The 14,823-nt window shown below is 41.7% G+C and overlaps 1 protein-coding gene across 2 annotated transcripts in view; it reads left to right on the top strand.

Moving 5' to 3' along the window:
• LOC115098998 (putative serine protease K12H4.7) overlaps window positions 1–14,823 on the top strand; it is a 127,486-nt gene that overhangs the window by 65,994 nt on the left and 46,669 nt on the right. For both annotated transcript variants that reach the window (XM_029616211.1, XM_029616210.1), the window contains exon 5: window positions 8,645–8,759. In XM_029616211.1, the coding sequence (XP_029472071.1) occupies window positions 8,645–8,759 (115 nt within the window). The remainder of the gene's footprint in view (window positions 1–8,644; window positions 8,760–14,823) is intronic.

Here is a 14,823-nt window from a genome sequence, read left to right as displayed (position 1 = left end):
TCTCCCTGGGTTTTCTCATAAACTATCAAAAATCCAAACTAATTCCTTCGCAAACTCTGTCATTCATAGGGGCCGACTTAGACACTCTAAGAGTGAAAGCTTTCCTGCTTCAGGATCGAGCTCTCACTCTCGCTTCTCTGGCTTTTTGACTACAGTCTCGACAACATTCAACTGCACGTCATTTCCTGATAGTATTGGGTCATATGGCCTCCACAGTGCATGTCACTCCCATGGCTCGCCTCGCCGTGAGAGTAATGCAGTGGACTCAGTCTTCTCAGCCAATGTCCTCCACAAGCCGCATTGTGGAGGACACTGATACCTATTGAGAGAGCGTAGATATTTGTTATTGTTTATTGCAATTCCTAATCCTTTTCTTTTTAGTAAAAATAAAATTGTTAAACTTGTTAATCGAGATTTGTTTATTTCCAAAGTGTTATGGTTATGAGGTGTTGGAGTGGATTCTTGGGTACTGCAGTGATGGCCACTCCCACGGGGAGGAGCCCCGTGAGGAACTGCAGTACCAGGCTAGACTCTATACACGCAGACACAGAGAAGTTGTATTTATTTACAGCACGGTGGCACTGCCCGGGAAGCGGAGAGCAGTGGAAGGTAACTCCAGCAGTAGTAGTCCAGGGATCCTCAGCAGAGAGGACCCGTCTCACTCTAGAGTTGGTGAAGACAGCGCGGTGAACAGGAACAGGTCCCGGATGTAGAGCGCTGAAGCTGTAGGTGAGATAGGCTGATAGGTTAGTACTCACTGAAGCAAAAGCTGTATCTTTGGAATTCCTGGCAGGTAGAAGTTGTAGAGTGGCAGGCAACAGATTAGGGAGAGCAGGCCCTCGAGGAGCGAGTACCTGGTATCCCAGGATAGGCACCTGAAAGAAAGCAGAAGGGCCCCTGAAGAGAAGGTACCCAAGCTAAAGTAGAATTATCCCAAAGGGTAGAGAGAGCTTCCTGCGGCAGCTGGGAAGCGGCAGAGCAGCTTAGACCAGAGCAATTCCAAGCCTTGCTAACTCAGTTTGTTAGCAAACGAATGGCAGGCTAAATACCAGGATGTGCTGACCTCACTCTGAGGGGACGAGGTTCCTGCCATGACGTGGATAAAGACATGGGTGGCATGCGTGAGTGCACCCTAGGACCTCAGGAAGGACCTCAGGAAAAACGTGGTGAACGCCTTCGCCGTTGCCGATCCGGGGACGCCGGGGAGAGCGGCATGAAGATGCGGTGGCAGCCAACTTCCCAAGGCTTGAGGAGAGAGAAGGAAGAAAGGTGAGGCATAAAGGTCGAAGCCGTCTGAGACCAACGGACGCACTTTATCCCTGCTTCCCCTCCCTACCCCCAGGAGATTTTTCTGGGTGGGTTTTGGACCCCATTTCTATACAAAAGACCCAGTAGGGAAGAGGGAATGAAGCAGTAACCCCTGTGAGGTTTCATCTAGAGACCTTGCAACACAGAAACATTTAACACCAAGTACCTAACAACCTCAGTCATGAGAGCGGGAGAAGGTCTGTGCCACAGGGGGGAGCTGTTTAGACTATCCTGGTGAGATATTATCAGGGTTTTCCCACCCAGGAGTTACACATACATGTTTAGATCTTTAAGTCTGTCCCCATATGCTTTATGATGTAGACCTTTGACCATTTTAGTAGCCATCCTCTGGACTGACACAATTCATTTTATATCTTTTTGAAAGTGTGATCTCCAGAATTGTATACAGAATGCTGCATGAGGTCCCACCAAAGAATAATAGAGAGGCAATATTGCCTCCTTTTTCCTGCTGGCTATTCCTCTCCTTGTGCACCCAAACATCTTCTGGCTTTTGCCATTGCTGTGTCTATCTGCTTGGCTACCTTACAATCATTAGATATGATCACCCTAAGATCACACTCTTGTTTTGTGCACAGAAGAACGTCACTCCCTAGACCAGAGCTTTCCAAACTGTGTGTCGGGACACGTTAGTGTGTCGCCTGCAGTGTGCAGGTGTGTCGCGCAAGCCCGGTCAACTCTGATGCGAGTTTGGGCTTTTTTTTTCCTAGAGATTCACTTTTTTTTTCAGTTTATGGGTTGCTTATTATTGGGTGATTTTTGCTATCAATCGTGTTTTTTTGGGGGGCTTGGTGGGTGGAACGAGCCCAGCCATCCTTGCATTGGCTGCTGCTGCCGATGAGGCCTGGCCATGAGGAGTACTGACTGCAAGCAGCAGTGTCTGGTGATCATGGAAGGGAGTGAAGCACTTAACTGGCAACAATCAAAAAGACGAGGTACATGAGTGTGGGGGCCAGACATGTGCTGTGGGGAGAGAGATGAGTGAGTGGGGGGCAAACGTGCTGGGGGGACAGACATGTGCTTGAGGGGGAGAGATATGAGTGTGTGGGGGCCAGACATGTGCTGGGGGGAGGAGAGAGATGAGTGTGTGGGGGACAGACAATTTGTTTTATTATTGTTTCTCATAAATTATAACAATAACATGAATCTTGGAATATATATTTTTAATATAAATTTAAGGTTTTCATGAGATAGGTTGTGTCGTGAAACATTTTATTTATGTATATATTTAAGGAAACATACATAAATTGTCGAAATATGTTTCGTTCGTTTAACCTTTAACCTCTGGTTTACTAGTAGACTGAATTACCGTGTCGTGAAATTATGTTTGTCTAAAAAGTGTGTCACCAACATGAAAAGTTTGGAAAGCTCTGCCCTAGACTGAATGGCTAATTGTAAATGGCTGTCGTTCAGCAAATTTTCACTGGAACCTAACTGGTATCTGAAAATTTACCTAAATCTAGCTGGATAAAATTTATCCTATTAGATTTAGTCCTGCTATTTGTGTGACTGAGGTTGACAGCTAAACTTAGCGATTAGTGCTGAAAATCAGTGCTGGTGAGGCCTGCCCTGCGAATGCCTTTGGAGCTGTCCCATTTTTGCCCAGCTAAATTTTGCTGCTTTCTGAATTTAGGGGGATTAAATTCAGACAATCAGTAGGGGAAAATATTTAAGGGGAGCAATTTTCAGTTTTCTCACAGAGCTTGCAAGCCTACAGGTACCTTTATACTTGTAGACCTGCAAGTCTATTTTCAAAGGTAAACACCCTCCCCTTTCCAATGGAGTTTCTCTTTGAAAATCTGACTTGCAAAGTTCACAGATACAAAAGTACCCTCCAACTTTACACCTGCTATTTGCATGGGTTGAGTCCATAGAAAAAAATTACAAATGAGATTTTAAAATCAAATCTCTGTTCATACAGTTGCTCCCAAGAATGTAAGTATGCATATTTTTAAAGGAATGTATTTATTTAAAATTTCTGATAAACCACATCCCTGATCCTAAAAATGGATACCTGAAGTGGTGCACAAAAACACTATAACTATTTCAAAAACATATAACAAAAATTCAAATATAACAAAGATTAACTACAACACACTCTTTTAAAAATACAATTAGCACCTCTTCCAAAATTAGCACACAAAGGCTAGACAGGCTAGAAACCTGTTTTATGAAGTTAAGTGTTTACCCAAGTAAAATGCTTTGAAAATTGCCCCTGCCAAGCTGCTAAATCCCAAAGTTAGCTGGTTAAATCCTTTGAAGATGTATCCCTAATTACCTAACAGTGCAGAATTAGCATAAAATTAAATGAGGAATATTTATTTATTTATTTTAGAAATTTTTATATACCGCGGCACGTTAAGAACATCACCTCGGTTTACAATAAACAATAATTTAGCAACAGGCTTTACATTCTAAGGATCATAGAACAAGACATGTATCCAAAAAATTCCATGTATGATAGAAAACATATAATACAAATAAACAAGCCTAATACAAAATTAAACAAGCCTAACTTGGGCAGTTATATAGTAAGTAAGTATAAATAACTAGGTATTTTCAAACAATAGTAGCAAGGAGAGTGAATCTTGAATTTTAATTGTAGAATGGTGTTGTATTTCAGGAGAAACATATATAGATTACAAGGAGTTGCCGGTGGGAGTAATTATCGAAGTAATGTGGATAGCAGAGATGGGAAGGAGTGATTGACAGTTAAGGTTAATAGATTTCCAGTTAAGGGTAAGCTTGTTTGAATAGCCATGTTTTGAGGTTTTGTTTAAACTTCTTATGGCAGGGCTCCTGGCGTAGGTCAGTGGGCATTTTGTTCCAAAAGTTGGTTCCTGCAATAGTAAATGAGCATTCTCTCGTCGAAACATGTTTGATATGCTTGAGAGTGGGAGTTTGGAGTTTGGCTTGGTGGATAGTTCTTGTTGGTCTATTTGATTTGTGAAATGTGAAATGATCGGCAAACCATTGCATTTCTTGGTTATAGATAGACTTGTGAATGAGGGTAAGTACTTTGTACAATATCCTGGATGCTACAGGTAGCCAGTGCAGGGATTGTAGAGCAGGAGTGATGTGTTTGTGGCGATGTGCATTGGTTAGTATGCGGGCAGCTGCATTTTGTAGCATCTGTAATGGTTGTAGTGAATTTTTTGGCAGACCTAGGAGGATCGAGTTGCAGTAGTCGAGTTTTGATAGTATTGTGGCTTGAAGGACTGTACGGAAGTCATTAGGGTGTAGGAGCGATTTAATTCTTTTTAGCGTATGTAGTTTGAAGAATCCATTTTTGACTGTGGCCGAAATGAATTTTTTTAAAGAGAAGTGGTTGTCAATGATTATGCCGAGGCTGCGTACCTGCTGTACCATGGGAGGGCTGGATTGTGGAGTGTGAGAGTAGATGAGGGAAGAATTGTTCTGTGGTGAGATGATGAGTAGTTCTGTTTTCGCAGTGTTTATTGCCAGGACGTTTTCCGTGAGTAGATTCTTTATTTCTGTAAGTGCAGTATCCCAGATTTTCAGGGCATTATGTAGGGAGTCATTGATGGGGATAAGGATTTGCACATCATCAGCGTATATGAAGTGCAGGAAACCCAGTTTATTCAAAAGTTGACAGAGGGGGGTGAGGTAGATATTGAATAGAGTCGAAGAAAGAGAGGAACCTTGAGGTACTCCTTGTAGCAGATTTTTTGGTTTAGATTCGTGGCGGCCAATTTTTACACTGTATTTCCTATCACTCAGAAAGGATTGGAGCCAGCATAGGGCGGAACCAGCAATGCCAATTTGAGCGAGGCGGGTGATAAGAGTATTGTGGTTAACAGTATCAAATGCAGAAGAAATGTCAAGTAGCACTAATATGTAAGAGTGACCAGTGTCTAGGGCTTTTAGAATAGTATCTGAGAGAGATGGAGGGTTTCTGTGCTATGGTACTTGCGGAATCCATACTGCGATGGGTGGAGTAGTTGATTCTCATCTAGGAAGTCTGTGAGTTGCTTGTTGATGATTTTTTCTATTATTTTAGATAGAAAAGGGAGGTTTGATACTGGGCGGTAGTTAGATGGTTCAGTAGGGTCCAAATCCAATTTCTTGAGAGTCGGCTTTATTATGGCATGTTTAAGTTGTGTAGGTACCAGACCAGCGGCGATAGATTTGTTGATAATGTCCGAGATCGGTTTGGCAATTATTGTAGGAATAGAGAGGAGAGTTTTTGTTGGTAATATATCAAAGGGGTGCATTGCAGGTTTGATCTTTTTGAGAATTGCTTCTATTTCTATTACACTTGTGGTTTCAAAGTTTGTAAGAGTAGCTGAGTGATGTAGTGTTTGAAGAAGAATGTGTGTGGGGGAGTTGATGTGTATGTTGGAGTTAGTAGCAATGGTGGTAGAGGGCGAGGTATTAAAGCGTGCCATGAGTGTATCAATTTTGTCGTAAAAGTAAGCGGCTAGTTTCTCACATTTGTTCTTGTCCTCACTTTCTGCATTAACATTTGCTAGATTTTTTTTTATATATAAAGTAGTTATAAAGATAAATTTGCTGCCTACTTGTCAAGGAAGTATGGAGTGAAAATTTGAGGAGAATATTATTTTTAGTAATAGGGGAGAGATGACAGATGTAATCTGACTAATGAGCAAGAAGGTTGAAGTAAATAGGAATTTCCTGCTGCTTTATTATAGTGGCAAGATCCTTGGTTTGGGGTTCAAAAATTGCAAACTAAATCCTCAAAATTCTCACGTGTAAAGTGAAATTGTAATATTGGACAGCGTTTGGCGTAGCACAAATCAGTAGTTACACTGCTGCTGATTTTTTATTTCTAAAATGTCAAATCATTGGAATGTGAAGTAGAGCTTTCATAGGAATTTGAAATGTGCATCCTGTTATTGGTAGCAGAAGGCATTGGCTGAGGCAAATGTAAATGTTAGCTTTATATGGTTGCAGAAAGAAGAGAAACTTTGACTCACTCGTGCACTGGTCTTTGTTTATTGGCTTAATTTGTTATTCACAATCATAGAACAGAAAATCTCAGGAACATTCAGGACCATCAATGTGTTCTTGTATAGTAACATGGCTAATGATGGCAGATAAAAGCCAAAATGCTCAGTTTAGTCTTCCCAGTTAAGATGTATCCACTTTGCATAGATGTGCATATGAATTCCCATATTCAACCAACACTAGCTTCCTCTTCTCTCCTCATTCTTTTACCTGACCTCGCAACCCTTCTCCTATCACTGACTCAAGCATGCCCAAAATCTGCTACAGAAATGGCTTCTATCACCATTTAAGGCTTGTCGTCTTCCACTTTGCTTCTTACATACCAATATTTATGCCACTGTTTCCCAACCCTCTCATGGAGACACACCTAACCAGTTGGGTTTTCAGGATATCCATAGTAAATATGCATGAGAAAGATTTGTATAACCTAGGCCTCCAATGTATGCAAATCTATCTCATGCATATTCATTGTGGCAATCCTGAAAAACCAACTTGATAGGTCTGCTTCTAGGAGAGAACTGGGAAATATTAATTTAAACCAACACCCAAGCCCCCTTCTATGTCTTATTATAAAGTTTTGTGATAATAATAATCAGCCTCTCATGCTCATTGAACTTTGTGTTTTAGCCATCCCAGCCTTCTTGGAAATCTTATGCTATTATATCACTGCTGTTTAGGGCTGTTGGATGCCTTTTCCAATAAAGGCTCACAAATTATAGAAAAATTATAGAAATATTAGATATCTACTAGAGTGGAATGAAAATATCTTTATGAGCATAAGAGCACAAGCTGCTTAAATAGAACATTGTATCAACATACAACAAACCAAGTTTATGGAGATCAGAGAGAATATTGTCAGCACGGATGAATGTGTGTTTTGATGAACAAGTTGATGACGTTGTAGCATAGTAACATGGTAGATGATGGCAGAAAAGACCAGCCAGGAAGCCCAATTATCTTTCTTCACTTTATTAAGGATATATCCCAACGGCTGGTCCTAGAGTGTGATTATAAGATATCACTTCCTATGCACGACAGTTGTTATGTTCCTCACAGTACTCTGGCACCTAGCTAACATGGGGGCTGATGCAATTATGTGCACTGAAAGCGGGTGCTGAGTTTTCAGCGCCTGCTTTTTTAACGCATGCATGGCGCCCGCAAGGGGAGCGTCATGCAATATGGAAATTAGGGGGTCGTGCTAGGAAGGAGGTGCTAGGGTCGTTTGCATGACCTTAGCGCCTCCTTCCTAACGCGACCACTGCGACTGCCGGTTATGAAGACCGATGCCGGTAAACTCGGCCTCGGTTTTCATAATCTGCCTGTCTGCCAGTAATAAAAACGGCTGCCGAGTTTATAGGCGGCCATTTTCATTACTGGCAGATGCCCGGTTATTGGTAGTAGAAGGCATTGGCTGAGGCAAATGTAAATGTTAGCTTTATATGGTTGCAGAAAGAAGAGAAACTTTGACTCACTCGTGCACTGGTCTTTGTTTATTGGCTTAATTTGTTATTCACAATCATAAAACAGAAAAGTAATTTTCATTACTGGCAGACGGCTGGTTATGAAAACCGACATAATTCGGCAGGCTGCCAAGTTATTATATTTTATTTTTTTTACTTTAAAAAAGAAGTACAGAAAAGCAGTTTTTTCTGCTTTTCTGTACTTCTTTTCAATGCGCTCAGCTATTAACGTCTGCTCCAGGCAGGCATTAATATCTGAGTGATAAATGTGCATCTGAGACACACATTTATCTTTTTACATTTGGAGTAAATGAGTAATAGGCTCATTCATGTGCATTTGCATGTGATGAGCGCCATCTCATTCACTCCGTGTCGGACGCACGTTAAATAGGCGCTAATCCCCCTATTGCATTAGGGGGTGGATTAGTGCCTATTTATTCCGCGTCCGACTGCAGGTTAAACAGTGTGCTCGGCTGAGCGCACTGTATTGCATCGGCCCCCATAGACTCTAAATCTGAACACTAGATCTCACCATAGAGTAATGGCTGAGACTTCCTTTCCCCAGGAGCTGTAAACGCTATCTATGTAGCATCCCCAACACTAGAAGAAGAAGCCTGGACTGAGACCCCAACTCAAGTCCTCTGAGTGGCATCGTGCAGCAGTTGCCAGTGAGCCACGAGGCCAGACCCAGGATCTAAAATATTGCTACATCCAGTGCTGTTGATCCTTTGTTCTCTTCAGATAAGATTCTTCTTTCTAAATAATAACATGGTAACATAGTAGATGTTAGATTGCTCATACACAATTGTCCGAAATGGAATTAGCATGTAAAATTAAATTGTGTTGTTTTGTTTTTTTTTGTTACTTAGGTTGTGTGAAATACTCCAGATAAACTCAGAAATGGATTCTGCCTATTTCTTGGAAACACTGGCTGGTAACTTCATGGATGTGGTTCAGTACAACAATGACAACAGAGCCTTTGAGGTAGGCAAACCTAAAAGAGAGACAGAGAGATTCTATTTCAGCAGGAGAAGAAAGGATCTGCAATGGAACTGGAGAAATTAATGAAATTTGCATATTACTCGATATTTGATCACATATTATAGGCAAGCTTGAGTTCCAAATGACAGATTAGGGTGGGTGTAACTGGCTGTATGTTTGTTACAAAAAGAGGAACGAACAGCCAAGGAAAATTGGCTTCTCAACAGCCCAATAACAAAGACAAATGGGCATAAATAAAGTTGGTCAAGAAAAAAAAATAGAAAAAGGCGTCATGGGTGGAGCTTTAGGAAAGGGAGACACTGAGCTCCAGCAAACCAACCACACCTTGGGGCCTAAAAAAGCAGGGATTTGGCCAATGGTGAGGAACAAGAGTGCCAGCTCCAAGCGCAAAGCGGAGAAAGTTGGAAAGGTCAGCTACATATGGCTTAGTACAGACGAGAGGAAGCTCAACCTTGTCAGGAGAACCTTAAGCTGTTACAGGAGGAATAGGGAGGGCGGATCCTAAACTGAGCTTCAGAATTTGGTGAATCCAGACATAACACTTTCAAACGTAATCTGGCTGACACTGGTAGCCAGTGTACTTCCTGTAAAATTAGAAGCACATGATTATATTTTGTTGTACCTACCAATAATTTTACAGCAGTGTTCCACAGCAATCGCAGATTCCTAACAGCTGCTTTAGCAATACCCTGATAAATGGAATTACAGCAGTCTATCCCTCACATTGCTAATGCTGGGACCAAGGTCTTACAATCAGATTTCTCTAGGTAAGGGCACAGTTTATGAATCAGACGTTTCCTGGCAAAAGACCAATCTTACTACCTTGGAAATCTGCGAACCCAATGAGAGTGAGGAATCCGGTCAAAAACTTAAATTCAGTTCGGTTGGTGATAATTCAACAGCAGTACCAGCCAACTGCAGGGAGAATTTTCAATAGGGGGGGGGGTGTCTTTTTTTTTTTTCCAAAATCCACAACATTATGGATTTTTCTGGGTTCAATTTTAGTTTGTTTCTATACAACCAAGGGCAAATTATTTCTAAACAGCTGTTCAGATTCCTAACATCCTTAGCCTGATTGTCTCTCACATGTGCTAACAGCTGAATGTGGTCAGCATGGCATTTGGAAGTCAATATTCCATTTCTCAATTTTTCCCGTTAACGGGTCTAAATAAAGACTGAATAGTATGGGGGAAAGAATTGACCCCCTGTGGGACCCCAAAAGTTAAAGCATAATCTTCACAGCATTTCCCCTCCCAATGTACACATTGGATTCTAATACTCAAAAAAAGAAGAAAACCAGACTCATAGTGCATTTCTAGCTCTCATATCTTCCAGCCATTTCGGCAACATACCATCATCCAAGGTACCGAATGCTGCTGTCAAAGGTAATTGAATTAAGAGAATGCTATTCCCTTTATCTGACGCCATATGTATTCTGTCTAGTAATGAAACCAAGATAGTTTCAGAGCTATGTTCTGTTCTAAAACCTGACTGCAAAGGGTGTAGTGTTTCTTACTTAAATAGTCCATCAAGTGTATGTATATTAATTTTTCAGTCACCTTAGAAAATGACTGTCTATGGAGGGCTAGGAGCATGATGCCCTTCAGACAGTGCTGCGTTGGCTGGGGCCATATTAACCAAATGGTCACTACAGCTCTGGGCTTTGCACAGGATTTACTGTTCCTCACACTCCTAGAAATAGTTTTCATTTGGTTGTCATAGATACATATAATCTATGAACTTTTTCTCTCACAGCGTTAACTAACTGTAACAAAAGACTGATCACCTGTGATGACCACAGAAAAGTAACATTTTAGCACTGTATGATTAAGGGGACACATTTCAATAAGCCACATAGCAACAAAGCATTCAGGTACTAATTCTGGAGATCACACATTCAAAAGGAAATAAAGTGGATAGAGTCAGTCCAGACACTGGCTAATGGTTCTCTTCATTATATAGCATATGGGATAGACTTAAAGATCTAAACATGTATACTTTAGAGCAGGGGTAGTCAGCTCCTTTCCTCAAGAGCCACAAACAGACTTTGTTTTCAGGATATCCCTAATGAATATGCATAAGATAGGTTTGCATGCACTGCCTCCATTATAAGCAAATATATGTCATCTACATGTGACAGGGGCTTCACCCGTCACTAATTCAGTCCCCAGTAATTTTCCATCAGTCGGATAGTGGGAGAGGCGTTTTGCATTTTGGAATCCTCCCACAGCGATAGCTCCACCTTTTTAGGGGAGGGGCTGTTGGGTATAAAATCCCTGGGAGCATGCCCACTTTTTCAGAGGGTTAAGCATGGCTGGAAGAGCCAAAAGGAAGGAGAGACCCGCAGAGGGTTGGAGATAGAGATTCCCCCAGAATCTCAAGCAAGGAGCAGTTGGAGAAGTGGACTTTGAGGAGAGAAGCTGGAGATCTCCTCAGGAACTCAAAGCCAGTGATTTTTGGAGTTTTTGGATTTTGAGAAGATTTTGATGTTTTGGAGTCTTGGGACCAGGACTCAGAGATTTGAAGAAGATTTTTGGAAAAGGTTGATCAGTCCAAAGGGAAGGGCAACCCCCTTGTATCACAAAGGTCTGGATCCAAAGTTTATTTTTGCCCAGGCAACCAGGAAAGCTGGGTTGAAAGGAAGTGTGAGCTTTTGGACTTTTTGCCAGGGCTGAAAGAGAAAGACTGGGGTGAAGAGAAGCTGAAAGAAGTGAAGTGTAAAACATTTTTGGAGTACAAGTTGAGAGTTGACCCATGGTTGGGATTTTTGCTAAGGATAATGGAACAAGGAACATGGACAAAGAAACCATTTTTCCACTTTATTCATTGTTTTGATGCTGAATTTTGTTTTGTGATACTGGACTGAATGCTGTTTTCATAAGTTGCAGTAAAGAGTTTATTTTGAACACCACTTTTGGCATCCTTGCTTTTCTTTTAGTGACTACGCTAGGGGCCCTGGAGATTAGCTTCTCTCCCCTCCCCCCCTATCTGGACCCGAACCTGGATCCGTACCAGCCCAAAAGTGAAGGACAAAGCACCCAATGTGGGGACCGGATACATATATTGACTGCAGATTTCCTGAAAACCGGACCTGGTTGTAACTCTTGAGGACTAGAGTTGCCTACCCCTGCTCCAAAAGGAAGATGGGATAGGGGAGACGTGATATTTAAATGCCTCCGAGATATCAATGCACAGGAGGTGGGCCTCTCAGTGGAAAAGAGACTCTTGAATGAGGAGAGATCATGGGATGAGGGTGAAAGGGGGGTAGATTCAGGAGTAAGCTAAGAAAGTATTTCTTTAATGAAAGTGGTGGAGACAAGGACAGTATCTGAAGTCAAGAAAGCATGGAACAAGCACAGGGGATCTCTGAGGGAGTAAGAAGGACTGTAGAGATGAGCACTTGGTGTGGATGGGCAGACTAGATAGGCTGTATGGTCTTTTCTGTCATCACATTTCTCTGTTTCTTCCATTTATCCAATTTTCAAACTACCCAGGTAGTTTCTCCTTTAAAATCCACTAAAGATACATGGGTAAAAATAGTAGCCTCGCACTTCACCTCTGCTATTCTGCAGCTGGTTTCTAGAGAAGAAACAACGTGCATATAATTGAGAATGTAATTATTTATTTTAAAGGTTTTTGTATACCGATTGCCGTTTGCACATCGTATCGGTTTACAAAGAAACACTGTGCAATTAGAGGGTTTACAAAGAAAAACAGTGCAAATAGAATGTAGCATTACAGATACAAGCATCATATCAGTTAACAAATAACGTGGCAATTATAATATGAGGCATAAAAGTTATATGGAACAAACTGATATCATAGAAGTATAGTATAAATGAAAAGTATTGAAGTCAAACAACTTAAGAACTATGTACAACTCAACGGTTTACCAGGGACATTGAGCTTATTGTAATGAGGTATAAACGTTCAAAGGAGCGGTTGGCAGGGGAATAAATAAGACAGTTAAAATAAAGGAGAGAGGAAATTAGGTTCAGGAGTATATAACAGGGCGTGAGAGGGGAGCAGGAGAAGAAAGCTAGTTATATGTGTGTTCTTTTCTCTCCTCCATTCTTTCCCCCTCTGTTCAAACGCTTATGTAACCCCTGTCCTGGTTTGTAATCCTAGAGGGCAGAGGCACAAGAGGGTCCTAGGGCCACGTTGCTACTTCTCTTCCTTCCGGTCACAGTTCAAGGACCTGGGGGGGGGGGGGGGGGGAGAGGGAATAAATCCTCCAGGGCCCAAGGTGGAAGGGGTGACTCTCAACTCCTTTAACCTGAGGTAAGATCATTTAAAGTTCACCAATAAGGGATGTGAGTACCAACAAAATACTCTGCAGGCTCAAGACAAGTGTCCAAAAGAAATCTTTACTGTAACGGCACTTTTCACATCCGTTCTTCATACTGGAAATCACAGTTCTCCAAATTGTCTGCATCTGTACAAGTGTTTCTCTGCAGGTGGGACAGGGAACACACTCACCCTCCAGGGTTTGGACGAGCAAGGTTCCCAGGTGGACTGGGGGATCCTAGTTGGGTGGAAAAATTCCCTTCTAAAATTACCGAGGGCAAAAAGTACAAGATAAGTCCCTGGTACAAACTCCAACTTTTACCTCTTCTTCCCAGGTTGAAGACTCCAGATTGGGGGGGCCTCCAGGTTATAGATTAAAGGTTCTTATTCACAGTTCTTTTCTTCAGATGACAAGCATGGGTTTCTTTGGAAAGGTTCAGACAACAGGGAACACAGCAGCTCTCTTAGATGTCCTCTCTTCAGACAGGAAAGGTGGCAGCATTCTTCCCCTCAGGAAAGAAGAGGCAAAACCCATCATGAAAAGCAAAAATCTAGAAATCTCCTGCAGCGAGTCTCCCCGATCCAGCCCACTTTATGTGGAATCTTCCCTACCTCCTGATCTAACCTAGCCAATGGCTTCTCCAAAATCCTTCAGCCAGGCGTACCAGAGCTCTCGCAGGAAGTAAACCTCAAAACAATAAGTCCAAAATCCATAAATAACCCCTAGAACTAGTACCACAGGGATTACTGGTTCCCTTCGTACTCCAGATAATGTTCTGGGCTGTGAGGCCTAGTGTAAAGAGTAGGGGAGCAAACTGTTAATTCAGGGAAATAACTCCTTCACCTTCAACTTCTGATCAAAAAATGCCACCCCTAGCTATGCTGCAGGCAGCTTTTATAACAGCAGGGTTTTTTTTACTCTTTCGGATAATAGAAAGACTAGGGGGCACTCCATGAAGTTAGCATGTGGCACATTTAAAACTAATCGGAGAAAGTTCTTTTTCACTCCACGCACAATTAAACTCTGGAATTTGTTGCCAGAGGATGTGGTTAGTGCAGTTAGTATAGCTGTTTTTAAAAAAGGATTGGATAAGTTCTTGGGCGAGAAGTCCATTACCTGCTATTAATTAAGTTGACTTATATAATAACCACCGCTATTATTAGCAACGGTAACATGGAATAGACTTAGTTTTTGGGTACTTGCCAGGTTCTTATGGCCTGGATTGGCCACTGTTGGAAACAGGATGCTGGGCTTGATGGACCCTTGGTCTGACCCAGTATGGCATATTCTTATGTTTTTATGTTCTTATGGGTTGGCTATTCCAGATACCTTAGTGGAGGAGCTGTTCCTGCAATGGTACACTCCTCCCTCTGCTACCTAACGTCTTATTCCTAGCTCAAAGGGGTTTAAGAACTAGGGTCACTATAATAATGATCACAAAAGGTTCTTACTTTATCAGCGGCTAATTTGCCCTGGGCAAATTTCAAACCCTGGGATCTAAACACCTAACTGCATGGTTAGACATATTTGAAAATTGTGCTGTAAATGTGCACTGCAGTAGATTCTGGCAGGAAGTCTGCATTAATTAATGTGAATTTTAAGGCATCATCTCCTAAATATGTTCAGTTATTCTAATTAAGTAGATCATGGGTAGGCAGCTCCTTTCTTGGGTGCTACAAACATGTTTGGTTTTCATGTATCAATGCATCTATAATGAATATGCAGGAGATATTTGCATACATTGGAGGCAGTGCATGC

Source organism: Rhinatrema bivittatum, chromosome 9 (assembly GCF_901001135.1).
Source record: "Rhinatrema bivittatum chromosome 9, aRhiBiv1.1, whole genome shotgun sequence".
NCBI lineage: Eukaryota > Metazoa > Chordata > Amphibia > Gymnophiona > Rhinatrematidae > Rhinatrema > Rhinatrema bivittatum.
This window is presented reverse-complemented; position numbering and strand designations above follow the sequence as displayed.